At 41.5% G+C, this 26837-nt stretch overlaps 1 protein-coding gene across 1 annotated transcript in view; it reads left to right on the forward strand.

Moving 5' to 3' along the window:
• GARRE1 (granule associated Rac and RHOG effector 1) overlaps positions 1-26837 on the forward strand; it is a 481286-nt gene that overhangs the window by 341314 nt on the left and 113135 nt on the right. Inside the window, 2 exon segments of the mRNA XM_053701459.1 lie at positions 10698-10752; positions 10755-10794. Of these exon segments, the coding sequence (XP_053557434.1) occupies positions 10698-10752; positions 10755-10794 (95 nt within the window).

A 26837-nucleotide genomic window follows, 5' to 3' on the forward strand; every position in this document is an offset into this window, starting at 1 on the left:
CAAACCTGTTTTGTGGTCCCCAAAAAAGAGTGAACGTTCAGACCCATTTTGGACCTCAAGTGTCTAAACAAATTTCTAAGAATTCCATTATTCAAGATGGAGACAATTCGAACGATTTTGCCAATGATCCAGGAGGGTCAATATATGACTACCGTGGATTTGAAGGATGCTAACCTTCATATTCCAATCCACAAAGATCATCATCGGTTTCTAAGGTTTGCCATCTTGGACAAACATCAGTTCGTGGCTCTTCCTTTCGGGTTGGCCACAGCACCCAGAATCTTCACAAAGGTTCTAGGGTCTCTTTTGGCGGTTCTCAAACCGCAAGGGATAGCGGTGGCACCTTATCTGGACGATATTCTGATTCAGGCGTCATCTGACAAAATCTCACACGGACACCAGTGTTGTCTTTTCTGAGAAACTCACGGCTGGAAGGTGAACATAGAGAAGAGTTCACTTGTTCCACAGACAAGGGTTCCTTTTCTGGGAACTCTGATAGACTCGGTAGACATGAAAGACGTAGGTCAGAAAATCAAAGTTTTTGAATACTTGCCGAGCACTTCTGTCCATTCCTCGGCCATCAGTGGCTCAGTGTATGGAGGTAATCGGATTAATGGTAGCAGCAATGGACATTGTTCCGTTTGCTCGCTTTCATCTCAGACCACTGCAACTGTGCATGCTCGGTCAGTGGAATGGGGATTGTGCGGATTTATCTCCAAAGATAATTCTGGATCAAGAGACCAGAAACTCTCTTCTTTGGTGGTTGTCCGCCAGATCATCTGACCCAGGGGACTTGTTTCCGTAGACCCTCATGGGTGATAGTGACAACAGATGCCAGCCTTCTGGGCTGGGGTGGCAGTTTGGAACTCCCTGAAGGCTCAGGGTGTGTTGGACTCAGGTGGAGTCTCTACTTCCAATCAATATTCTGGAACTAAGAGCAATATTCAATGCGCTTCGGCCAAATTCATCAGATTCCAGTCGGACAACATAACGACTGTGGCATATGTCAATCATCAGGGGGGAACAAGGAGTTCCTTAGCGATGATAGAAGTATAATCAGTTGGGCAGAGTCCCACTCTTGTCATCTGTCAGCGATCTACATCCCAGAGGTAGAGGACTGGGAAGCAGATTTTCTAAGTCGACAGACTTTTCATCCGGGGGAGTGGGAACTTCACCCGGAGGTATTTGTCTCATTGTTTCTCAGATGGGGCAGACTGGAATTGGTTTCGATGGCATCTCGTCAGAATGCCAAGCTTCCAAGATACGGATCGCGGTCAAGGGATCCTCAGGCCGAACTGATAGATGCCTTGGCAGTACCTTGGTTGTTCAGCCTAGCTTATGTGTTTCCGCCGTTTCCTCTCCTCCCACGCGTGATTGCTCGAATCAAACAGGAGAGAGCTTCAGTGATCCTGATGGCGCCTGCGTGGCCACGGCAGGACCTTGGTATGCGGATCTAGTGGACATGTCCTCTCCTGCCACCGTGGAAACTTCCGTTGAGACAGGACCTTTTCATGAAAAGTCCTTTCCAATATCCAAATCTAATTTCTCTGCAACTGACTGCGTGGAGATTGAACGCTTGATTTTATCGAAGCAAGGATTCTCTGGTTCAGTTATCAATACTTTGATACAGGCTAGAAAGCCTGTCACTAGAAAAATCTATCATAAGATATGGCGTAAATATCTTTTTGGTGTGAATCCAAGGGTTACTCATGGAGTAAAGTTAGGATTCCTAGGATTTTGTATTTTCTCCAAGAAGTATTGGAGAAAGGTTTATCAGCAAGTTCCTTAAAGGGACAAATTTCAGCTTTGTCAATTCTGTTTCACAAACTTTTGGCAAATGTACCAGATGTTCAGTATTTTTGTCAGGCTCTATCTAGAATTAAGCCTGTATTTAGACCTATTACTCCTCCCTGGAGTTTGAATTTAGTTCTTCGAGTTCTGCAAGGGGTTCCGTTTGAACCTATGCATTCCATAGATATTAAACTTTTATCTTGGAAATTTCTGTTTTTGGTTACTATTTCTTCTGCTCGAAGAGTTTCTAAGCTTTCAGCATTACAGTGTGATTTGCCTTATCTCATATTTCATTCTGATAAGGTGGTTTTTACGTACCAAACCTGGGTTCCTTCCTAAGGTTGTTTCGAGTAAGAATATATATATAATATATAATATAATATAATATATAAGAAATTGTTGTTCCTTCCTTGTGTCCTAATCCTCCTTCTAAGATGGAGCGTCTGTTACATTACTTGGACGTGGTCCGTGCTTTAAAGTTTTACTTACAGGCAACTAAGGATTTCCGTCAATCATCTTCATTATTCTTTGTTTATTTTGGAAAGCGTAGGGGTCAGAAAGCTTTCTTTTTGGCTGAGAAGTATCATCCGCCTGGCATATGAGACTGCTGGACAGCAGCCTCCTGAAAGAATTATGGCTCATTCTTCTAGGGCTGTGGCTTCCACATGGGCTTTTAAAAACGATGCATCTGTGGAACAGATTTGTAAGGCTGCGACTTGGTCGTCCCTTCACAATTTTACAAATTTGATACTTTTGCTTCTTCTGAGGCTATCTTTGGGAGAAAGGTTCTTCAAGCAGTGGTGCCTTCCGTTTAGGTTCCTGTCTTGTCCCTCCCTTTCATCCGTGTCCTATTGCTTTGGTATTGGTTTCCCACAAGTAAGGATGAAATCCGTGGACTCGTCATATCTTTGTAAAAGAAAACTAAATTTATGCTTACCTGATAAATTACTTTCTTTTACGATATGACGAGTCCACGGCCCACCCTGTTTTTTTTAAGACAGTTTTTTTTATATTTTTGTAAACTTCAGTCACCTCTGCACCTTTTTCTGACGGAGGTCAGAAAGTTAAAGATTCTGAATACATGTCGAACCATTCAGTCCAATCCTCGTCCGTCAGTGGCTCAGTGCATGGAGGTAATCTGATTGATGGCAATGGACATTGTACCGTTTGCACGGTTTCATCTCAGGCCTCTGCAATTGAGCATGCTCAGGTAGTGGAATGGAGATATACAGATCTGTCTCCTCTAATATATCTAGATCAGGAGGACAAGGGATCTCTTCTATGGTGGTTGTCACTGGATCATCTGTCCCAGGGGACGTTCTTTCCGCAGACTCTCATGGGTGATAGTGACAACGGATGCCAGCCTGTTAGGTTGGGGAGCAGTTTGGAACTCCCTAAGGGCTCAGGGTGTATGGGAGTCTCTACTTCCCATCAATATTCTGGAGTTGAGAGCAAATTCAATGCTCTTCGGGCTTGGCCTCAGTTGGCTTTGGCCAAATTCATCAGATTTCAGTCGGACAACATAACGACGGTAGCTTACATCAATCATCAGGGAGGAACAAGGAGTTTCTTTGCGATGATAGAAGTAGCCAAGATAATACAGTGGGCGGAGTCTCACTCTTGTCATCTGTCGGCGATCTACATCCCAGGGGTGGGAAAACTGGGAGGCAGATTTTCTGAGCAGGCAGACATTTCATCCGGGGGAATGGGAACTCCATATGGAGATATTTTCCAACCTGATTCTCAGATGGGGCAGGCCGGAGTTGGATCTCATGGCATCTCGTCAGAATGCCAAGCTTCCAAGATACGGGTCCAGGTCCAGGGATCCCTGGGCGGAGCTGATAGATGCCCTGGCAGTGTCTTGGTCTTTCAGCCTAGCTTATGTATTCCCTCCGTTTGCTCTCCTTCCCAGGGTGATTGCTCGAGTCAAACAAGAGAGGGCATCTGTAATCCTCATCGCCCCTGCGTGGCCTCGCAGGATTTGGTATGCGGATCTGGTGGGCATGTCATCTCAACCACCGTGGAAGCTACCATTGAGGAAAGACCTTCTCATTCAAGGTCCCTTCCTTCATCTGAATCTAGTTTCTCTGCAGCTGACTGCCTGGAGATTGATTGCTTAATTTTATCTAAGCGAGGTCTTTCTGATTCGGTTATACAGGGAGTGCAGAATTATAAGGCAAATGAGTATTTTGACCACATCATCCTCTTTATGCATGTTGTCTTACTCCAAGCTGTATAGGCTCGAAAGCCTACTACCAATTAAGCATATTAGGTGATGTGCATCTCTGTAATGAGAAGGGGTGTGGTCTGACATCAACACCCTATATCAGGTGTGCATAATTATTAGGCAACTTCCTTTCCTTTGGCAAAATGGGTCAAAAGAAGGACTTGACAGGCTCAGAAAAGTCTTGCAGAGAGATGCAGCACTCTTAAAATTGCAAAGCTTCTGAAGCGTGATCATCGAACAATCAAGCGTTTCATTCAAAATAGTCAACAGGGTCGCAAGAAGCGTGTGGAAAAACCAAGGCGCAAAATAACTGCCCATGAACTGAGAAAAGTCAAGCGTGCAGCTGCCAAGATGCCACTTGCCACCAGTTTGGCCATATTTCAGAGCTGCAACATCACTGGACGTGCCCAAAAGCACAAGGTGTGCAATACTCAGAGACATGGCCAAGGTAAGAAAGGCTGAAAGACGACCACCACTGAACAAGACACACAAGCTGAAACGTCAAGACTGGGCCAAGAAATATCTCAAGACTGATTTTTCTAAGGTTTTATGGACTGATGAAATGAGAGTGAGTCTTGATGGGCCAGATGGATGGGCCCGTGGCTGGATTGGTAAAGGGCAGAGAGCTCCAGTCCGACTCAGACGCCAGCAAGGTGGAGGTGGAGTACTGGTTTGGGCTGGGTATCATCAAAGATGAGCTTGTGGGCCTTTTCGGGTTGAGGATGGAGTCAAGCTCAACTCCCAGTCCTACTGCCAGTTTCTGGAAGACACCTTCTTCAAGCAGTGGTACAGGAAAGAAGTATGCATCCTTCAAGAAAAACATGATTTTCATGCAGGACAATGCTCCATCACACGGGTCCAAGTACTCACAGCGTGGCTGGCAAGAAAGGCTATAAAAGAAGAAAATCTAATGACATGGCCTCCTTGTTCAACCTGATCTGAAACCCCATTGAGAACCTGTGGTCCATCATCAATTGTGAGATTTACAAGGAGGGAAAACAGACAAACACGTATGTGTATAGCGCTAGACCAAACACCTACTATGCCTCACTAAAGTTATTGCCTCCTCCCTAGACAATATCGAATTTAAAATGAAAATACAAATGATATAGGAGGCGCTATAGAGCCGTAGGATATATAGATAAATATATAGATATAAAATTGGCTGTATTAAACCAGCCTTAGAAAATCTAAAATTCACGTGCCAAATCCCTTCATATATTTAGTAATCAGTTAAAGTGTAATTGAGTGGCAATAAATCCTTACAGCATAGACTTAATGGGTGTAAAATAAAACAGAAGGGCAGAGAACCAGGAGTCCTTACTGCATATCAAATACAATTTATTGTCAGAATAAAATTGTCAGAATAAAATTAAATAATCAAATGCAATATTCAGTTAAAACATATTCAGTTAAAACATATGCAATATTCAGTGAAACATAACCTGTATTGTTCAATAAATTCACAGCTAAAATAAATGTAAAATCCAATACCATTCACACATACAAAAATCAGAACCGGTTAAGCCATTCAAACTTTTCAAACCTCTCAGATACTCGTTAATGAGGAAAAAAGATAGCTAGTGGAGAACACCTAAAGAAGCTTGTGTTCAAATCCTAATGTTAATGTCCCATGGGGATCCCCAGAAATTAATGTCCAGAATGACAATGTGGGTTTATGTTACTATTCCAACTTTGAGATATTCGGGTAAGCGTCCCCAGTAGGACCGTTATATCTCCAGTCTCTCTTAATTTAAAACTTGGCCCCCGATGGTTTAAAAGTTCATTCCTTACTGTCCTCTCAAACACAGACAGTCAAATATATAAACAAAGCCGGGAGACTTTCCTACCTCCTTTCAAATGTCCGCCCAAACGTGTCTGCCAACGGTCTCCTTACCTGGCTCGACACTCCGGCTACTCCTTCAGATATAAAACAGCGATGATTCCGTGAAATTACGTCACCCGGTGTCCGGATCCTGGGTGACCACTTGCGCAAGTGTTAGTTACCACGGGTATTTTCACAGGATGCCCTCTGCACTTCTGTACGCCAGGGTACACAGAGTTCTGTCCAGCTCCAATTCTTCAGACGTTCACAAACAGTAGCAGGTAAGTCCTCTACGCGTTTCAACCCCTTTCCTGGGTCTTTTTCAAGATGCTACTTCCTGCTCACCTCTGTCCTTAAATCCTCTCTCTGCCTCTCTCTGGTGCTACTTCCTGCTCACCTCTGTCCTTAAAATCCTCTCTCTTCCTCTCTCTGGCAGAGAGAGGATTTAAGGACAGAGGTGAGCAGGAAGTAGCATCTTGAAAAAGACCCAGGAAAGGGGTTGAAAACGCGTATAGACTTACCTGCTACTGTTTGTGAACGTCTGAAGAATTGGAGCTGGACAGAACTCTGTGTACCCTGGCGTACAGAAGTGCAGAGGGCATCCTGTGAAAATTACCCGTGGTAACTAACACTTGCGCAAGTGGTCACCCAGGATCCGGACACCGGGTGACGTAACTTTCACGGAATCATCGCTGTTTTATATCTGAAGGAGTAGCCGGAGTGTCGAGCCAGGTAAGGAGACCGTTGGCAGACACGTTTAGGCGGACATTTGAAGGGAGGTAGGAAAGTCTCCCGGCTTTGTTTATATATTTGACTGTCTGTGTTTGAGAGGACAGTAAGGAATGGACTTTTAAACCATCGGGGGCCAAGTTTTAAATTAAGAGAGACTGGAGATATAACGGTCCTAGCTGGGACGCTTACCCGAATATCTCAAAGTTGGAATAGTAACATAAACCCACATTGTCATTCTGGACATTAATTTCTGGGGATCCCCATGGGACATTAAACATTAGGATTTGAACCACAAGCTTCTTTAGGTGTTCTCCACTAGCTATCTTTTTTCCTCATTAACGAGTATCTGAGAGGTTTGAAAAGTTTGAATGGCTTAACGGTCTGATTTTTTGTATGTGGTGAATGGTATTGGATTTTACATTTATTTTAGCTGTGAATTTATTGAACAATACAGGTTATGTTTCACTGAATATTGCATATGTTTTAACTGAATATGTTTTAACTGAATATTGCATTTGATTATTTAATTTTATTCTGACAATTTTATTCTGACAATAAATTGTATTTGATATGCAGTAAGGACTCCTGGTTCTCTGCCCTTCTGTTTTATTTTACACCCATTAAGTCTATGCTGTAAGGATTTATTGCCCACTCAATTACACTTTAACTGATTACTAAATATATGAAGGGATTTTGGCACGTGAATTTTAGATTTTCTAAGGCTGGTTTAATACAGCCAATTTTATATCTATATATTTATCTATATATCCTACGGCTCCTATAGCGCCTCCTATATCCTTTGTATTTTCAAGGAGGGAAAACAGTACACCTCTCTGAACAGTGTCTGGGAGGCTGTGGTTGCTGCTGCACGCAATGTTGATGGTGAACAGATCAAAACACTGACAGAATCCATGGATGGCAGGCTTTTGAGTGTCCTTTGCAAAGAAAGGTGGCTATATTGGTCACTGATTTGTTTTTGTTTTGTTTTGAATGTCAGAAATGTATATTTGTGAATGTTGAGATGTTATATTGGTTTCACTGGTAAAAATAAATAATTGAAATGGGTATATATTTGTTTTTTGTTAAGTTGCCTAATAATTATGCCACAGTAATCGTCACCTTGCACCACACAGATTTCCCCCTAAAATAACTATAACTAAAAACAAACTAAAAACTACCTTCCAAAACTATTCAGCTTTGTTTTAATGAGTTTTTTGGTTTCAATGAGAACATGGTTGTTGTTCAATAATAAAATTAATCCTCAAAAATACAACTTGCCTAATAATTCTGCACTCCCTTGTAGATACTTTAATTCAGGCACGTAAGCCTGTTACTAGGAAGATTTACCATAAGATATGGCCTTAATATCTTTATTGGTGTGATTCCAGGGGTTAACTCTGGAAGCAGGGTTCGGATTCCCCAGGATTTTGTCTTTTCTCCAAGATTGATTGAAGAAGGGGATGTCGGCACGTTCCTTAAGGGACAGATTTCTGCTTATCTATTTTGTTTCACAAGTGTCTGGCAGGTGTTCCAGTTGTGCAATCTTTTTGTCAGGCTCTGACTAGAATCAGGCCTGTATTTAGGCCTATTGCTCCTCCTTGGAGTTTATATTTAGTTCTTAGAGTTCTTCAAGGGGTTCCTTTTGAAACCTATGCAAGCCATAGATATCAAGTTATTATCTTGGAAGCTTTTATTTCTGGTTGCTATTTCCTTTGCTGAAGAGTATCTGAGCTTTTGGCATTGCAATTTGATTCTCCTTATCTATTTTCCCATTCGGATAAGGTGGTGTTACGTACTAAACCTGGTTTTCTTCCTAAAGTTGTTTCAAACCAAGAATATCAATCAGGAGATTGTTGTTACTTCCTTGTGTCCTAATCCTCCTTCTAAGAAGGAACATCTGTTACATAATTTGGACGTAGTCAGTGCTTTAAAGTTTACTTACAAGCGACTAAGGATTTCGACAATCTCTTCTTTGTTGTTTTTTTTCAGGGAAACGTAGGGGTCCAGGAAAGTATGGATACCTCTCTTTCTTTTGCTGAAAAGTATCATCCATTTTGTTTATGAGGACTGCTGGACAGCAAGCCTCCTGAACGAATTACGGCTCATTCCACCTAGGGCTGTGGCTTCCTCATGGGCATTCAAAAATGATGCTTCTGTTGAACAGATTGCAAAGCTGCAACTTGGTCGTCTCTTCAAAACTTTTTCCAAATTGGGAAAGAAGGTTTTTTGTAGAAAGGTTCTTCAACCAGTGGTGCCTTCCGTTTAGGTTCCCAGGTCTTGTCCCTCCATTATCATCCGTGTACTATAGCCTTTGGTATTGTATCCCACAAGTAAGGATGAAATCCGTGGACTCATCGTATCTTAAAAAAGAAAAGAAAATTTATGCTTACCTGATAAATTTGTTTCTTTTTGGATACGATGAGTCCACGGCCCTGCCCCTGCTTTTTATAAGACAGGTCTTTGTTTTTGTTAAACTTTAGTCACCTCTGCACCTTGGCTTTTCCTTTCTCTTCCCTAACTTCAGTCGAATGACTGGAGTGGGAGGGAAGGGAGGAGCTATATATGCAGCTCTGCGTGTGTGCTCTTTGCCTCCTCCTGCTGACCAGGTGGCGATATCCCACAAGTAAGGATGAAATCCGTGGACTTCATCGTATCAAAAAAGAAACAAATTTATCAGGTAAGCATAAATTTTCTTTTTTTTCTATTTAAAAATAAATACATAATTTTTTATTCATCATATTGGAACCTTTGTTAATATTCCGGCGCATGTTAATATAATAAAATTGTTAAGTCAGTTTTGATGTTTCTCTGAAACATCTACTGTTTTAGGCTTCTGTTTCTGAACAACAAAGGAGCAGTTCTTAGTTGTCCTCTCATGAGCAAACACACTGCACACTTAATTTTATGCATTGATCTCTCCCATGTAGTCAAGTGCCAGGCTTATTTTAGCAATGATTTCTGTATCTACTGCAAATTCGCCATTGCCCAATGGAACTCCATCACCATAACTTCTTTCTATCTCCGCGACTCCAGTTAATCTTTTCTTCTTTGGACGCCACATCAAGCTCTCAGCGTCCATCATCTAACTCATCATGACTCATCATGTTCAGCCAGGACTACACCTCACCTTTGTCTTACTACTTCCCATGGAATCCCTCTTTATTTTACCCTAAGTGCTTACTCTCTGACAATGGCCACCGTCACAAAACCAGCCTAAGCATCAACCAATCTTCTTCATTAAAGACAGTACACATGGGTCCCCCTCCACATTTTCCTTACTGATCATTTAATCCTCCAGCACCAGACCCTGTAAAGTAACATACTCACATGAACCCCAACAACCCATCTCGCCACATCAGGGTCCCTCTTTATTACTTCCACCCAGCTCTATAACGTCTAGCACTGAACTGTCCCCCTTAGGACCCAAGGGTCAAAAGTGCTTTAGTAGGGTGTTTGATGCTAAGCAGTGTCTTGTACTAAGGAGGATTCATCGAATGGGGCCCTTGTGTGCTTGTGGAAATTGTCTTGTGCTTGATGGAGATTAATTGAGTGGTGCCTTGGGTAGTGTTTGGTGGTCAGGGACTGTGTAAGGTGCTAGTTGTGCTAGAACTCATTTGGGTGATGAAGAGGGCACCCTTGGGTGCTAGGGTTTGTGTGTGTTTATGCGGGTGCTAGGTTATGGGTCTATGAGTACTGCTAGGGGATATTTGTGATCAGGGTCAAAGCACAAAGACAGCTAAATGTTAATTGTGCTGGGAACCAGTGTGTATGGTCAGATATGTGTTAATAATTGTGTTACAATGAGTTTATAGATGTAGAAAACGCGTTGTGGGAAGTTGCTTTCTTCTGCTCTCTCTTGTTTACATAGATTTTCTTTAGCAATTACTGCAGTATTAACTTTTCATTTTAAGTTGAGGTTTCAACAAAAAGACAGAAACACATCAAACAAGAAGATTTTTTTTTACCATACAGTGTTCCTTTAAATATTCAAATATTTACATTGTTTTTTAATAAGAGCTGCAGGAATATGTTTCAAGTCTTCTGATATCTTTTTTTAAAGTGTAAAGTTTTTGTTGTTTTTGGCCCTGATACATAATCTGGCTGTTTTGTTTGCTTACACAGGTGGTGGTTGATACGGCACAGATTGAGAATAAAGAGGCATATGCTCCACAGATTAGTGTGAAGGTTCAAGGATTATTGTGCAAGTCCCATCCACATGGTAACATTTATTTTTATGAGCTTTATTTGTAGTCTTATAAATTGTTTCTATTTGCTTTTATGGTTGTGATCATTTTTCTGCTATAAATAGTTTGTTGTGAAAGTTTATGCTTTATTAAAGCCCCAAAAAATATAGTATTATTCATATTGATGGGAAGTTATATAGCCCTTCATGAAAGATTAACCTAAATAAAATAGCACAGTCCCCCAGAGTTAAATAAAGACATATCTGAGACACCTATTCTTGTTTTAAGAGGCCTTACTCTCTCTAATAAGCTTTGAGGTACTAATTTGTCATTTAGACAAGGTAAGATGTATGTGGGTTTATTAAACTTCACAAGGGACACTCTCTTGGAGTTGAATCAAAGGTAGCTCTCTCAAATTCACACTAAATTATGAGACTTCTGCTCATTTAAAATTCTTAAAGGGACACTGAACCCAAATTTTTTCTTTCATGATTCAGATAGAACATGCCATTTTAAGCAACTTTCTAATTTACCCCTATTATCAATTTTTCTTCGTTCTCTTGCTATCTTTATTTTAAAAAAGAAAGCATCTAAGCTAAGGAGCCAGCAAATTTGTGGTTCAGAACCATGCACAGCACTTGTTTGTTGGTTCTGTCCAATCAGCAAGGACAACCCAGGTTGTTCACCAAAAATGGGCTGGCATCTAAACTTACATGCTTGCTTTTCAAATAAACATACCAAGAGAATGAAGAAAATTTGATAATAGGAGTACATTAGAAAGTTGCTTAAAATTGCATGCACTACCGGAATAGCGAAAGAAAAAAATTTGGGTTCAGTGTCCCTTTAAAAATGTGCTAGTGTGTTTTTTTTTTACTGTTTTTTATTATGATTCGAGTATTCTACTGCGGTCCTATAAGTTATCCTTTATGTGCAAACAAAATATAGTGCAACACCACCACAGTCTATTATTACATAAAAATACAAGTGGAGCTACTTTTGTTAGTAAGAGGCCCATGGATAATACAGATACATGAGATCTATAGTAAGAAGTCCCTTGTGAGCCACATTCTTTTGGTTGGAGAACCGTGCTACAGTAATACAAAACTGAAACATCTACAGGATTTTCACAAGTAAACAACCTATAATGGAATGGAATGAGACACAATGACTGACACTGTTCCTACATGTGTGAATCTGAATCGTCTTGAAAATGTCTTTCAAGTTTAAGTAGACTTAAAACAGAACAAGGCGATTTTTACCCAAATGTATGTGAATGTAGTCAGCTATTAAAAATAAATTAGAGTGTTTATCAATTTTTAAATGTCAAACAACTAATCAGTGAATCAAGTTGCACAGAAATTAAAACAAAAAGCAAATATCCTTTGCACTGCAGTAATACAACCCCATATTACTACTAAACTCCATGTCTTTTTAAAGCATTGTCATCTTTATTATCGTATTTCCTTCTTAATATAAGGAGACTCCACGGCTTCATTCCTTACTGTTGGGAAATACTGAACCTGGCCACCAGGAGGAGGCAAAAACACCCCAGCCAAAGGCTTAAATACCTCTCCCACTTCCCCTATCCCCCAGTCATTCTTTGCCTTTTGTCACAGGAGGATGGCAGAAAAGTGTCAGAAGATTTCGAAGTTGTTCCTCAGGAGGGATATATGCCTTTCGTTATGGAACTCGAGTTTTAAGTAGTCTTGTCAGCCTCTCAGTGAGAGCATTGACGAAAGTCTGGAGATGCAGGGAGAGTCTTTCTATGAACCCATCCAGACTGCCTGCTAACAGCTCCTTTAGCAACCAGTGTTGACGAGTTTCACGGTCTGCTTTCTTCACTCAAGTCCATGTCGGAAGCGATGCTACAAGACTGTCACACTTGAGAGGCTGTGTCTCTGTTCCACAGCACGGATTCTGATAAGATCGTTTAAATTATTACTTATGTTGAAATTGCTGAAGACAGGGTAACAGTGTGACTCCTTTTATCTTTATAGAATTGTGGGTTAATATCTCCTGAGGGAGGTTATTGAACAGTGGGGATTAATCAGATGTGTTCTTTGATTTATGCTGCTTTGTTTGTGAGATTTATTTTGGGCTCATAGACTGTTATGCGGTAACGGAACATACAGGTGTTTTACTTTCCCTTTGAATGCTGCGCAGCTTGTAACTTGGCCTGCATTGCACAACACGTGACCGGGTGTGGTCACACTTTGGTTTTCTCTTTCCTGACCAAGCTACCTGTCAGAGAGGTTGCTTCTCTGGTTGCCTGGGTCTATGAGTTGGTGAGTGCCCCAGTCATTGGGGGTATACAGGTGCTGTTTTTGTGAGAAATAAAAAGTGCATTTATATATATCCTGATATGCTTGAGGGTACTCCCTCTATTCCTAATAGTAATGCCTGTCTATATTTTGAGAAGGCCTTGGTGTGCCCGCCCTCTCAACTTTGTTCTATATGCATCAACAAGGTTATTATGTCTAAGAATGTTATCCCCTTTAGTACGACTGAGCCATCCACCTCTGAGTACTCTCCGTCCTGTGAGGTGCATACCCATCAATCATCTCCATTGTCACATGCAGCTTCCTGTAGCATGCCTGATCCTTCGTCTGGAAGGGAGCCTTTTACCATCAGACTTTAACACGCAGTTAAAGACGGCGATGTCTGAGGCCCTTAGTGCTGTATCTTGCCCTGCTAAGCGCAAGCAAAAGGTTAAACATAGCTCTACGGTCCAGGGGACATCCAGTGATTTGATTGATTTTTTTGCCTTTCAAGTATCCCTGGATGGGTCACACTCTGAGTCATCAGAGGGTGAATTTTCTGTATTGGAGTCTGTTACCTCTAGGCCTCTGGCTGCGGAGGAGCCAGCCTTTAGATTTAAAATTGAACACCTACGTTTTCTTCTAAAGGAGGTTCTGTCGATATGAGAGGTTCCAGAGGCCAAGTTGCCTGGTGAACCTTTGATCCCTAAATTAGACAGGGTGTACGAGGACAGGGTAGCCCCGCTAACTTTTCCTGTCCCTGTAAAAATGGTGAATATTATTAAAAACAAATGGGATAGAAGTGAATCTTCCTTTCTTTCATGTAATTAGCAAGAGTCCATGAGCTAGTGACGTATGGGATATACATTCCTACCAGGAGGGGCAAAGTTTCCCAAACCTTAAAATGCCTATAAATACACCCCTCACCACACCCACAATTCAGTTTTACAAACTTTGCCTCCGATGGAGGTGGTGAAGTAAGTTTGTGCTAGATTCTACGTTGATATGCGCTCCGCAGCAAGTTGGAGCCCGGTTTTCCTCTCAGCGTGCAGTGAATGTCAGAGGGATGTGAGGAGAGTATTGCCTATTTGAATGCAGTGATCTCCTTCTAAGGGGTCTATTTCATAGGTTCTCTGTTATCGGTCGTAGAGATTCATCTCTTACCTCCCTTTTCAGATCGACGATATACTCTTATATATACCATTACCTCTGCTGATTCTCGTTTCAGTACTGGTTTGGCTATCTGCTATATGTAGATGAGTGTCCTGGGGTAAGTAAGTCTTATTTTCTGTGACACTCCTAGCTATGGTTGGGCACTTTGTTTATAAAGTTCTAAATATATGTATTCAAACATTTATTTGCCTTGACTCAGAATGTTCAACTTTCCTTATTTTCAGACCGTCAGTTTCATATTTGGGATAATGCATTTTAATTTAACATATTTTACCTTAAAATTTGACTTTTTCCCTGTGGGCTGTTAGGCTCGCGGGGGCTGAAAATGCTTCATTTTATTGCGTCATTCTTGGCGCGGACTTTTTTTGGCGCAAAAATTCTATTTCCGTTTCCGGCGTCATACGTGTCGCCGGAAGTTGCGTCATTCTTTGACGTTATTTTGCGCCAAAAATGTCGGCGTTCCGGATGTGGCGTCATTTTTGGCGCCAAAAGCATTTAGGCGCCAAATAATGTGGGCGTCTTTTTTGGCGCTAAAAAATATGGGCGTCATTTTTGTCTCCACATTATTTAAGTCTCATTATTTATTGCTTCTGGTTGCTAGAAGCTTGTTCACTGGCATTTTTTTCCCATTCCTGAAACTGTCATTTAAGGAATTTGATCAATTTTGCTTTATATGTTGTTTTTTTCTTTTACATATTGCAAGATGTTCCACGTTGCAACTGAGTCAGAAGTTACTACAGGAAAATCACTGCACAGTGCTGGAGCTACCAAGCTAAGTCTGCTATAAACTTTTGGTATCTGTTTCTCCAGCTGTTATTTGTATTGCATGTCATGTCAAACTTATTAATGCAGATAAAATTTCCTTTAGTACTGTTACATTACCTGTTGCTGTTCCGTCAACATCTAATTTTCAGAGTGTTCCTGATAACATAAGAGATTTTATTTATTTTAAATCCATTAAGAAGGCTATGTCTGTTATTTCTCCTTCTAGTATACATAAAAGTCTTTTAAAACTTCTCTTTTTTTCAGATGAATTTTTAAATGAACATCATCATTCTGATACTGATAATGGTTCTTCTGGTTCAGAGGTTTCTGTCTCAGAGGTTGATGCTGATAAATCTTTGTATTTGTTCAAGATGGAATTTATTCGTTCTTTACTTAAAGAAGTGTTATTTGCATTAGAAATAGAGGATTCTGGTCCTCTTGATACTAAATGTAAACGTTTAAATAAGGTTTTTAAATCTCCTGTAGTTATTCCAGAAGTGTTTTATCTCCCTGATGCTATTTCTGAAGTAATTTCCAGGGAATGGAATAATTTGGGTAATTTATATACTCCTTCTAGACGTTTAAGCAAATTATATCCTGTGCCATCTGACAGATTAGAGTTTTTTGGGACAAAAATCCCTAAGGTTATGGGGCTGTCTCTACTCCTGCTAATGTACTACTATTCCTATGGCAGATAGTACTTCATTTAAGGATCCTTTAGATAGGAAAATTGAATCCTTTCTAAGAAAAGCTTACTTATGTTCAGGTAATCTTCTTAGACCTGCTATATTTTTAGCGGATGTTGCTGCAGCTTCAACTTTTTGGTTAGAAGCTTTAGCGCAACAAGTAACAGATCATAATTTTATAGCATTATTATTATTCTATAACATGCTAATAATTTTGTTGGTGATACCATCTTTTGATATCATTAGAGTTGATGTCAGGTATATGTCTCTAGCTATTTTAGCTAGAAAAGCTTTATGGATTAAACTTGGAATGCTGACATGTCTTCTAAGTCAACTTTGCTTTCCCTTTCTTTCCAGGGTAAATATTCATTTCGTTCCTTTCCTCACAACAAGGAACAAAAGCCTGATCCTTCATCCTCAGGAGCGGTATCAGTTTGGAAACTATTTCCAGTTTGGAATATATCCGAGCCTTATAGAAACCTATAGCCAGCTCCTAAGTACCTATGAAGGTGCGGCCCTTATTCCAGCTCAGCTGGTATGGGGCAGATTACGTTTTCTTCAAAGAAATTTGGATCAATTCCGTTCTTAATCTCTGGTTTCAGAAACATTGTTTCAGAAAGGTACAGAATTGGCTTCAAGTTAAGGCCTCCTGCTAAGAGATTCTTTTCTTTCCCGTGTCCCAGTTAACACAGCAAGGCTCAGCATTTCTGAAATGTGTTTCAGATCTAGAGTTGGCTGGAGTGTTTATGCCAGTTCCAGTTCTGGAACAGGGGCTGGGGTTTTATTTTATCTCTTCATTGTACCAAAGAAGGTCAATTCCTTCAGACCAGTTCTGGATCTATCATTATTGATTCGTTATGTTAGGATACCAACATTCAAGATGGTTACTGTAGGACTATCCTGCCTTTTCTTTAGCAAGGGCATTATATGTCTACAATAGATTTACAGGATGTGTATCTGCATATTCCGATTCATCCAGATCACTTTTAGTGTCTGAGATTCTCTTTTTAGACAAGCATTACCAGTTTTGTGGCTCTACCGTTTGGCCTAGCCTCAGTTCCAAGAATTTTTTTCAAAGGTTCTCGGTGCCCTTCTTTCTGTAATCAGAGAATAGGGTTTTGGTATTTCCTTATTTGGACGATATCTTGGTACTTGCTCAGTCTTCTCATTTTCGTAGAATCTCATACGAATCGACTTGTGTTGTTTCTTCAGTTCATGGTTGGAGGATCAATTTACCAATCAGTTCATTGATTCCTCAGACAAGGGTAACCTTTTTAGGTTTCTAGATAAATTCAGTGTCTATGACTCTGTCCTTGTCAGACAAGAGAAGTTTAACATTGATATCAGCTTGTCAAAACCTTCAGTCACAATCATTCCCTTTGGTAGCCTTATGCATGAAAATGTTGGGTCTTAGGACTGCCGCATCAGATGCGATCTCCTTTGCTCGTTTTCACATGCGACCTCTTCAGCTCTGTATGCTGAACCAATGGTGCAGGGATTACTCAAAGATATCTCAATTAATATCTTTAAACCGATTTTACGACACTCTCTGACATGGTGGACAGATCACCATCGTTTAGTTCAGGGGGCTTCTTTGTTCTTCCGACCTGGACTATAATCTCAACAGATGCTAGTTTTACAGGTTGGGGAGCTGTGTGGGGGTATCTGACGGCACAAGGGGTTTGGGAATCTCAGGAGGTGAGATTTCCGATCAATATTTTGGAACTCCGTGCAATTTTCAGAGCTCTTCAGTCTTGGCCTCTTCCGAAGAGAGAGTTGTTCATTTGTTTTCAGATAAGACAATGTCACAACTGTGGCATACATCAATCATCAAGGACTCACAGTCCTCTGGCTATGAAAGAAGTATCTCGAATTTTGGTTTGGGCGGAATCCAGCTCCTGTCTAATCTCTGCGGTTTATATCCCAGGTATGGACAATTGGAAAGCGGATTATCTCAGTCGCCAAACGTTGCATCCGGGCGAATGGTCTCTTCACCCAGAGGTATTTCTTCAGATTGTTCAAATGGGGGAACTTCCAGAAATAGATCTGATGGCTTCTCATCTAAACAAGAAACTTCCCAGGTATCTGTCCAGATCCCGGGATCCTCAGGCGGAGGCAGTGGATGCATTTTCACTTCCTTGGAAGTATCATCCTGCCTATATCTTTCCGCCTCTAGTTCTTCTTCCAAGAGTAATCTCCAAGATTCTGAAGGAATGCTCGTTTGTTCTGCTGGTAGCTCCGGCATGGCCTCACAGGTTTTGGTATACGGATCTTGTCCGGATGGCCTCTTGCCAACCGTGGACTCTTCCGTTAAGACCAGACCTTTTGTCTCAAGGTCCTTTTTTCCATCAGGATCTGAAATCCTTAAATTTAAAGGTATGGAGATTGAACGCTTGATTCTTGGTCAAAGAGGTTTCTCTGACTCTGTGATTAATACTATGTTACAGGCTCGTAAATCTGTATCCAGAGAGATATATTATAGAGTCTGGAAGACTTATATTTCTTGGTGTCTTTCTCATCATTTTTCTTGGCATTCTTTTAGAATACCAAGAATATTACAATTTCTTCAGGATGGTTTAGATAAGGGTTTGTCCGCAAGTTCCTTGAAAGGTCAAATCTCTGCTCTTTCTGTTCTTTTTTCACAGAAAGATTGCTATTCTTCCTGATATTCATTGTTTTGTACAAGCTTTGGTTCGTATAAAGCCTGTCATTAAGTCAATTTCTCCTCCTTGGAGTTTGAATTTGGTTCTGGGGGCTCTTCAAGCTCCTCCATTTGAACCTATGCATTCATTGGATATTAAATTACTTTCTTGGAAAGTTTTGTTCCTTTTGGCCATCTCTTCTGCCAGAAGAGTTTCTGAATTATCTGCTCTTTCTTGTGAGTCTCCTTTTCTGATTTTTCATCAGGATAAGGCGGTGTTGCGAACTTCTTTTGAATTTTTACCTAAGTTGTGAATTCCAACAACATTAGTAGAGACATTGTGGTTCTTTCATTATGTCCTAATCCTAAGAATTCTAAGGAGAAATCGTTGCATTCTTTGGATGTTATTAGAGCTTTGAAATATTATGTTGAAGCTACTAAGTCTTTCCGAAAGACTTCTGGTTTATTTGTTATCTTTTCCGGTTTTAGAAAGGCCAGAAAACTTCTGCCATTTCTTTGGCATCTTGGTTGAAATCTTTATTTCATCTTGCCTATATTGAGTTGGGTAAGACTCCGCCTCATAGGATTACAGCTCATTCTACTAGGTCAGTTTCTACTTCCTGGGCGTTTAGGAATGAAGCTTCGGTTGATCAGATTTGCAAAGTTGCAACTTGGTTCTCTTTGCATACTTTTACCAAATTCTACCATTTTGTTGTATTTTCTTCTTCTGAAGCAGTTTTTGGTAGAAAAGTACTTCAGGCAGCGGTTTCAGTTTGAATCTTCTGCTTATGTTTTTCATTAAACTTTATTTTGGGTGTGGATTATTTTCAGCAGGAATTGGCTGTCTTTATTTTATCCCTCCCTCTCTAGTGACTCTTGTGTGGAAAGATCCACATCTTGGGTAGTCATTATCCCATACGTCACTAGCTCATGGACTCTTGCTAATTACATGAAAGAAAACATAATTTATGTAAGAACTTACCTGATAAATTCATTTCTTTCATATTAGCAAGAGTCCATGAGGCCCGCCCTTTTTTGTGGTGGTTATGATTTTTTTGTATAAAGCACAATTATTCCAATTCCTTATTTTATATGCTTTCGCACTTTTTTCTTATCACCCCACTTCTTGGCTATTCGTTAAACTGAATTGTGGGTGTGGTGAGGGGTGTATTTATAGGCATTTTAAGGTTTGGGAAACTTTGCCCCTCCTGGTAGGAATGTATATCCCATACGTCACTAGCTCATGGACTCTTGCTAATATGAAAGAAATGAATTTATCAGGTAAGTTCTTACATAAATTATGTTTTTCCCTTTCTTCTGCCTTTAAAAAAATGTTCCCAGACTCTCAGCTGGAGTTGTGGGATTCCGTCCCTAAAGTAGATGGTGCTATCTCCACGTTAGCTATGCGTGCTACTATCCCTCTTGAGGATAGCCGATGGATAAAAAGATGGAAACTTTTCTCCGAAAAATGTTTCAGCATACGGGATATTTATTTCAACCGGCAGCGGCTGTTGCCTCGGTTGCTGGCGCTGCGACCTATTGGTGCGACTCCCTAACGGAATTGATCGAGGTGGAGGGTCCCCTCGACGTTATACAAGACAGAATTAAGGCTTTGAGAATTGCTAATTCTTTAATCTGTGATGCAAACATGCAGATTATTCGCCTGAATGCTAAAATCGCTGGTTTCCTTCTTAATATGAGGAGAGTCCAGGGCATCATTCCTTAATGTTGGGAAATACTTAACCTGGCCACCAGGATGAGGCAAAGACACCCCAGCCAAAGGCTTAAATACTCCTTCTACTTCCCTCATATCCCAGTCATTCTTTGCCTTTCGTCACTACAGCTGTGCATGCTGAGACAGTGGAACAGTGATCATTTGTATCTGTCTCAACAGATTTCTCTGGACAACCGATCGAGAGAATCGCTCTGTCCAGATCACCAGTCCCAAGGGACATCCTTCTTGAGACTATCCTGGGAGATTGACTACGGACGCAAGTCTATCAGGATGGGGAGCTGTTTGGGGTGCCAGGAATGCACAGGGCCTGTGGACTCGAAAGGTATCCTTCCTCCCGATCAACATTCTGGAACTTCGGGCAATCTTTAATGCTCTGAATGCTTGGCCTCTTCTGGGTTTGTACCAGTTTATCAGATTCCAATCAGACAACATAACCTCGGTGGCTTACATCAACCATCAGGGGGGAACAAGAAGCTCCCTAGCAATGAGGGAATTATCTCAGATTCTGGAGTGGGTATAGGCCCACAACTGCTCGTTGTCAGCGATCCACATTTCAGGTGTGGACAACTGGGAAGCGGATTTCCTCAGCAGACAATCCTTTCATCCGGGGGAATGGTCTCTCCATCCCGAGGTGTTTGCAGAGATTTGCAACAAATGGGGGACGCCGGAGATAGATCTCATGGTGTCCCGGCTCAATTCCAAGCTGCCCAGATATGGGTAGAGGTCCAGGGATCCTCAAACAGAGCTTATAGGTGCATTAGCAGTGCCTTGGAGGTTCAATCTGATTTAAATTTTCCCGTCATTACCACTTCTTCCTCGTGTAGTGGCTCGCATCAAAGAGGAGGAGGCATACTGCTTGCTCCATCGTGACCGTAAAGGATGTGGTTCGCGGACCTAGTAAGGATGTCCTCATCTCCTCCGTGGAAGTTACCTTGTCGCAGGGATCTGCTGGAACAGGGTCCTTTAGTTCATCAAAATCTAGATTATCTGAGGCTGATTGTGTGGAGATTGATTGCTTAGTCCTAGCCAAGAGAGGTTTCTCTGAGAGGGTTATTGATACTCTCATTCAGGCTCAAAAGCCTGTTACTCGTCGCATCTATCATAAGGTGTGGAGAGCTTACTAATTCTGGCGTGAAGAACGTGGTTTAGCCTAGCATAAGGTTAAGGCTGCCAGGATACTTTCTTTTCTCCAGGAGGGTCTGGAGAAGGGCTTTTCTGCCAGTTCCCTGAGGGGACAGATTTCAGCCCTATCTGTTTTGCTGCAGAGCTCCCTGACGTGCAATCTTTCGTTAAGGCTCTGATTAGGATCAGACCTGTGTTTAGATCTAATGCTCCATCTTGGAGTTTGAATCTTGTTCTTAAGGTTTTGCAACGGGCTCAGTTTTGAGCCCATGCTTTAGGTTTACATCAAATTGTTGTTCTGGAAGGTTCTTTTCCTATTGGCCATTCCGTCGGCACGCAGAGTTTCTGAAATAGCTGCCTTACAATGTGAGCCTCCTTATCTGGTGTTCCACACTGATAAGGCTGTCTTACGTACCTGCTTGGGTTTTCTTCCTAAGGTTGTGTCTGATCGCAACATCAATCAGGAGATTGTGGTTCCTTCCTTGTGTCCTAATCCTCCTTCGAAGGAACGTTTACTTCATAATTTGGATGTGGTTCGAGCTTTGAAGTTTTATCTTCAAGCTACTAAGGATTTTAGACAAACTTTTTCCTTATTGTTATCTACTCTGGGAAGTGTAAGGCTCTGAAGGCTTCTTCGACTTCCTTATCTTTTTGGTTGAGGAGTGTTATAAGCTAAGCTTATGAGTCAGCGGGACTTAGACCTCCTCAGAGGATAACGGCTCATTCCACTAAAGCGGTGGCTTCCTCTTGGGCCTTAAAGAACGAGGCCTCTATGGATCATATTTGTAAGGTGGCTACCTGGCCCTCCTTACATATTTTTTCAAAATATTACAAGTTTGACGTTTTTGCTTCGGCCGAAGCAGTATTTGGGGGATAGGTTTTTGCAGGCTGTGGTGCCCTCAGATTAGGGTCCGCCTCTCTTTTACCCCTCCCATTATCATTCAGTGTCCTCTAGAACTTGGGTATAGTTTTCCCAACAGTAAGGAATGATGCTGTGGACTCTCCTCATATTAAGAAAGAAAACATAGATTATGCTTACCTGATAATTTAATTTCCTTCTGTATGAGGAGAGTCCACGGCCCCGCCCGTATACTCCAATGGGCGGTACAAAATTAGGTTTTCTCTTCTGGCATTTATACCCTGATATTTCGCCAACTGTTCCTTGTTCCCTTGGCAGAATGACTGGGATATGAGGGAAGTAGGGGGGAGTATTAAAGCCTTTGGCTGGGGTTTCTTTGCCTCCTCCTGGTGGCCGGGTTCAGTATTTCCGAACAGTAAGGAATGATGTCGTGGACTCTCCTCATACAGAAGGAAATTAAATTATCAGGTAAGCATAATTTATGTTTCTTTTACAAGAAACGACGAGTCCACGGATTCCATCCTGGTCAGCAGGAGGAGGCAAAGAGCACCACAGCAGAGCTGTATATATATAGCTCCTCCCTTCCCTCCCACTCCAGTCATTCACTTTGCCTGCATTAGTGATAGGAAGAGGTAAAGTGAGGTGTTAGTTTAGATTCTTCAATCAAGAGTTTATTATTTTTAAAAGGTACCAGTGAGTGCTATTTTTCTCAGGGGTAAAGCTACAGGTTTTTCAGCAATGGGAACTGGGGAGATTCTACATTCTCTCTGCGCCTCCCATACCGTTTGCTGCTCTGCTGATGGTCTTAGCAGATATTATCTAAGACCCTGTTTGTTCCCACAGATCTGCAGGAGGTGATGAAAAGGACCTCTTCTTCGTGTGGGACAGGTTCATGCTGCACTCAGCATTGAGCTATGTACAGTCTTTTGATTCTGGGGAGACGATGTAGCTCACAACAGACTGGCCATTATTTCCTACACCAGGAAGGGGTAATCAACTTGCAAGAGTAATTTATATGCATGGATGTTTCCCCCCTTTATTATGTGAGCTGGAGAATTCAGCTGTGAGGCGATAACAGTGGGCTTTTTAAGTTATTAGCCCGGTTACATTGCGATTGCACATTGAATGTGGGCTTGACGCTGGGGACTGTTTAGGGAGTTCTTACTCCAATTATTATGCCTTAGCATTTGACAGGCACAGGACTTTTCAAGGGGGCACATTGTTTATTCAAAAGTCATTGGGGGCACATTGTTTATTCCAAAGTTGTCTCTTTCCGACATTTGTATTCCCCATGTGGTTCTCCTTATCGGGGTTAGACTACCGCCTGTGAAGGGCGGGGCTTAACGTTTGTGCGCTTAGCCGCGCAGTTGGTGTTCCGGGTTCCCGACGGCAGTGTACCTCGAGGCTCCGGTGTTTTCCTAAGTCTGCTTGTCTCAGTCATCTTCACAAGCGGTCTTAGGCACGCAGTTCACAGAGTACTATTTGTTGGCTTATCGGGACAGGTAGGCGCCGCAGCAGAGCTGTGGCTAGGTGCAAGTGTATTTTCTGTCCCTCAGATTTTTCACACTTTTAGCGGGTAGATCATATTAACTGCTTGTAAGAAAAGCTAGTGTAACCTAACGGTGCTTCCCTGCTTTTACATGCGAGTGCTGCAGAGTAAAAAATTGTAACGTTTTATTTTTTAAAGGCACAGTACACTCGTTTTTTTTCAACATATTTGTTTTCACTTATATTAACTACTTGCTTGTTATTTTATTTACAATTTATCTACAGTACCATGACCAATATTGCTATTTGCTTATCTTTTGTCATGGCTGACCTTCAGGACAGTACATGGTCTATGTGTTTAGATGCCAATGTGAAACCCCCTATTCCTTTTTGTCCCTCATGTACTGAGAGGGCTTTACAGTTTAAAGAACAAATTTTCTTTAATGCAAGTATATCTTAGGATGTTTCTCAGACTGATGAGATTCAGGGTATGCCGCAACTTTCTCCCCAAGCGTCACAGCCTTTAACGCCCGCTCAGGCGACGCCGTGTTCTTCCACTGCATCTGCTTCATTCACTCTGTAGGATATGACTGCAGTTTTATCTAAGTTGCCAGCATTGCAAGGCAAACGCGGTAGGAAAGAGGCCCATGCGGTCCCTGTGACTTCTGATGCTTTGATGGCGATCTCCGATGTACCCTCCCAGGGCTCTGAATTGGGGGGTACGGTGGTTCTGTCTGAGGGGAAACTGTCTGACTCAGGAAGTGCATTGCCCCCGACAGATTCGGACGTAATGTCCTTCAGGTTTAAGCTTGAACACCTCCGGCTTTTGCTACGAGAGGTTTTGGGGACTCTGGACGACTGTGACTCTATTGTGGTCCCGCCAGAGAAATTGAGTAAGATGGACAGATATTTGGAGGTTCTGCCGTTTTTCCGGTTCCTAAGAGAATTTTGGACATTATTGCAAGGGAATGGGAAAGACCGGGTATCCCGTTCTCCCCTTCCCCTATTTTTAATAAAATGTACCCTATAGCTGACACTGTTCGGGATTCTTGGCAGACGATCCCTAAGGTGGAGGGAGCTATCTCTACCCTGGCTAAGTGTACGACTATCCCTATCGAGGACAGTTGTGCCTTCAAAGACCCCATGGATAAGAAGTTTGAGGGTCTTCTCAAGGGTTCTTATTGCAACCGGCGGCCTGCATTGTAACAGTCACGACTGCGGCAGCTTTTTGGTTTGACACCCTAGAAGAGTCTCTTAGGACTGAGACTTCTTTGGAAGAAATACAGACTAGAATTAAAGCCCTTAAGCTAATTCTTTTATTACGGATGCTTCCTTTCAGATCACCAAATTGGCGGCTAAGAGTTCGGGATTCTCCATCTTAGCACAAAGAGCCTTATGGTTAAAATCTTGGTCTGCGGATGTGTCCTCTAAATCCAAGCTTTTCGCTATTCCTTTCAAGGGAAAGACCCTATTCGGACCTGACTTGAAAGAAATCATTTCTGACATTACGGAGGTAAGGGTCACCTCCTCCGTCAAGATAAAACATCTAAGCAAAGGGGACGACAGAGTATTTTTCGTAACTTTAGAAATTTCAAGGGAGTCCCCTCTTCCTCTTCCACTAAACAGGAAGGGAATTATTCACAAGCCAAGTCCACATGGAGACCCAACCAGTCTTGGAACAAAGGTAAACAGCCCAAGAACCTTGCTGCTGCTACGAAGACAGAATGAAGGGGCGGCCCCCGATCCAGTACCGGATCTAGTAGGGGGCAGACTTTCTCTCTTTGTCCAGGCTTGGATAAGAGACGTTCAGGATCCCTGGACACTAGAAATCGTGTCTCAAGGGTATCAGTTGGAGTTCAAAAAACAGAATTTATGTAAGAACTTACCTGATAAATTAATTTCTTTCATATTAGCAAGAGTCCATGAGCTAGTGACGTATGGGATATACATTCCTACCAGGAGGGGCAAAGTTTTCCAAACCTTAAAATGCCTATAAATACACCCCTCACCACACCCACAAATCAGTTTAACGAATAGCCAAGAAGTGGGGTGATAAGAAAAAAGTGCGAAAGCATATAAAATAAGGAATTGGAATAATTGTGCTTTATACAAAAAAATCATAAATACCACAAAAAAGGGTGGGCCTCATGGACTCTTGCTAATATGAAAGAAATGAATTTATCAGGTAAGTTCTTACATAAATTATGTTTTCTTTCATGTAATTAGCAAGAGTCCATGAGCTAGTGACGTATGGGATAATGACTACCCAAGATGTGGATCTTTCCACGCAAGAGTCACTAGAGAGGGAGGGATAAAATAAAGACAGCCAATTCCTGCTGAAAATAATCCACACCCAAAATAAAGTTTAATGAAAACATAAGCAGAAGATTCAAACTGAAACCGCTGCCTGAAGTACTTTTCTACCAAAAACTGCTTCAGAAGAAGAAAACACATCAAAATGGTAGAATTTAGTAAAAGTATGCAAAGAGGACCAAGTTGCTGCTTTGCAAATCTGACCAACCGAAGCTTCATTCCTAAACGCCCAGAAAGTAGAAACTGACCTAGTAGAATGAGCTGTAATCCTTTGAGGCGGAGTTTTACCCGACTCGACATAGGCATGATGAATTAAAGATTTCAACCAAGATGTCAAAGAAATGGCAGAAACTTTCTGGCTTTTTCTAGAACCAGAAAAGATGAAAAATAGACTAGAAGTCTTTCGGAAAGACTTAGTAGCTTCAACATAATATTACAAAGCTCTAACAACATCCAAAGAATGCAATGATTTCTCCTTAGAATTCTTAGGATTAGGACATAATGAAGGAACCACAATTTCTCTACTAATGTTGTTAGAATACACAACCTTAGGAAAAAATTCAAAAGAAGTTCGCAACACCGCCTTATCCTGATGAAAAATCAGAAAAGGAGACTCACAAGAAAGAGCAGATAATTCAGAGACTCTTCTGGCAGAAGAGATGGCCAAAAGAAACAAAACTTTCCAAGAAAGAAGTTTAATGTCCAAATGAATGCATGGGTTCAAAAGGAGGAGCTAGAAGAGCCCCCAGAACCAAATTCAAACTCCAAGGAGGAGAAATTGACTGAATGACAGGTTTTATACGAACCAAGTCTTGTACAAAACAATGAATATCAGGAAGATTAGCAATCTTTCTGTGAAAAAGAACAGAAAGGGCAGAGATTTGTCCTGTCAAGGAACTTGCGGACAAACCTTTATCTAAACCATCCTGAAGAAACTGTTAAAAATTCTCGGAATTCTAAAAGAATGCCAGGAAAAATGATGAAAAGAAACTAAGAAATATAAGTCTTCCAGACTCTATAATATATCTCTCTAGATAC

Source organism: Bombina bombina, chromosome 1, assembly GCF_027579735.1.
Source record: "Bombina bombina isolate aBomBom1 chromosome 1, aBomBom1.pri, whole genome shotgun sequence".
Taxonomy (NCBI): Eukaryota; Metazoa; Chordata; class Amphibia; order Anura; family Bombinatoridae; genus Bombina; species Bombina bombina.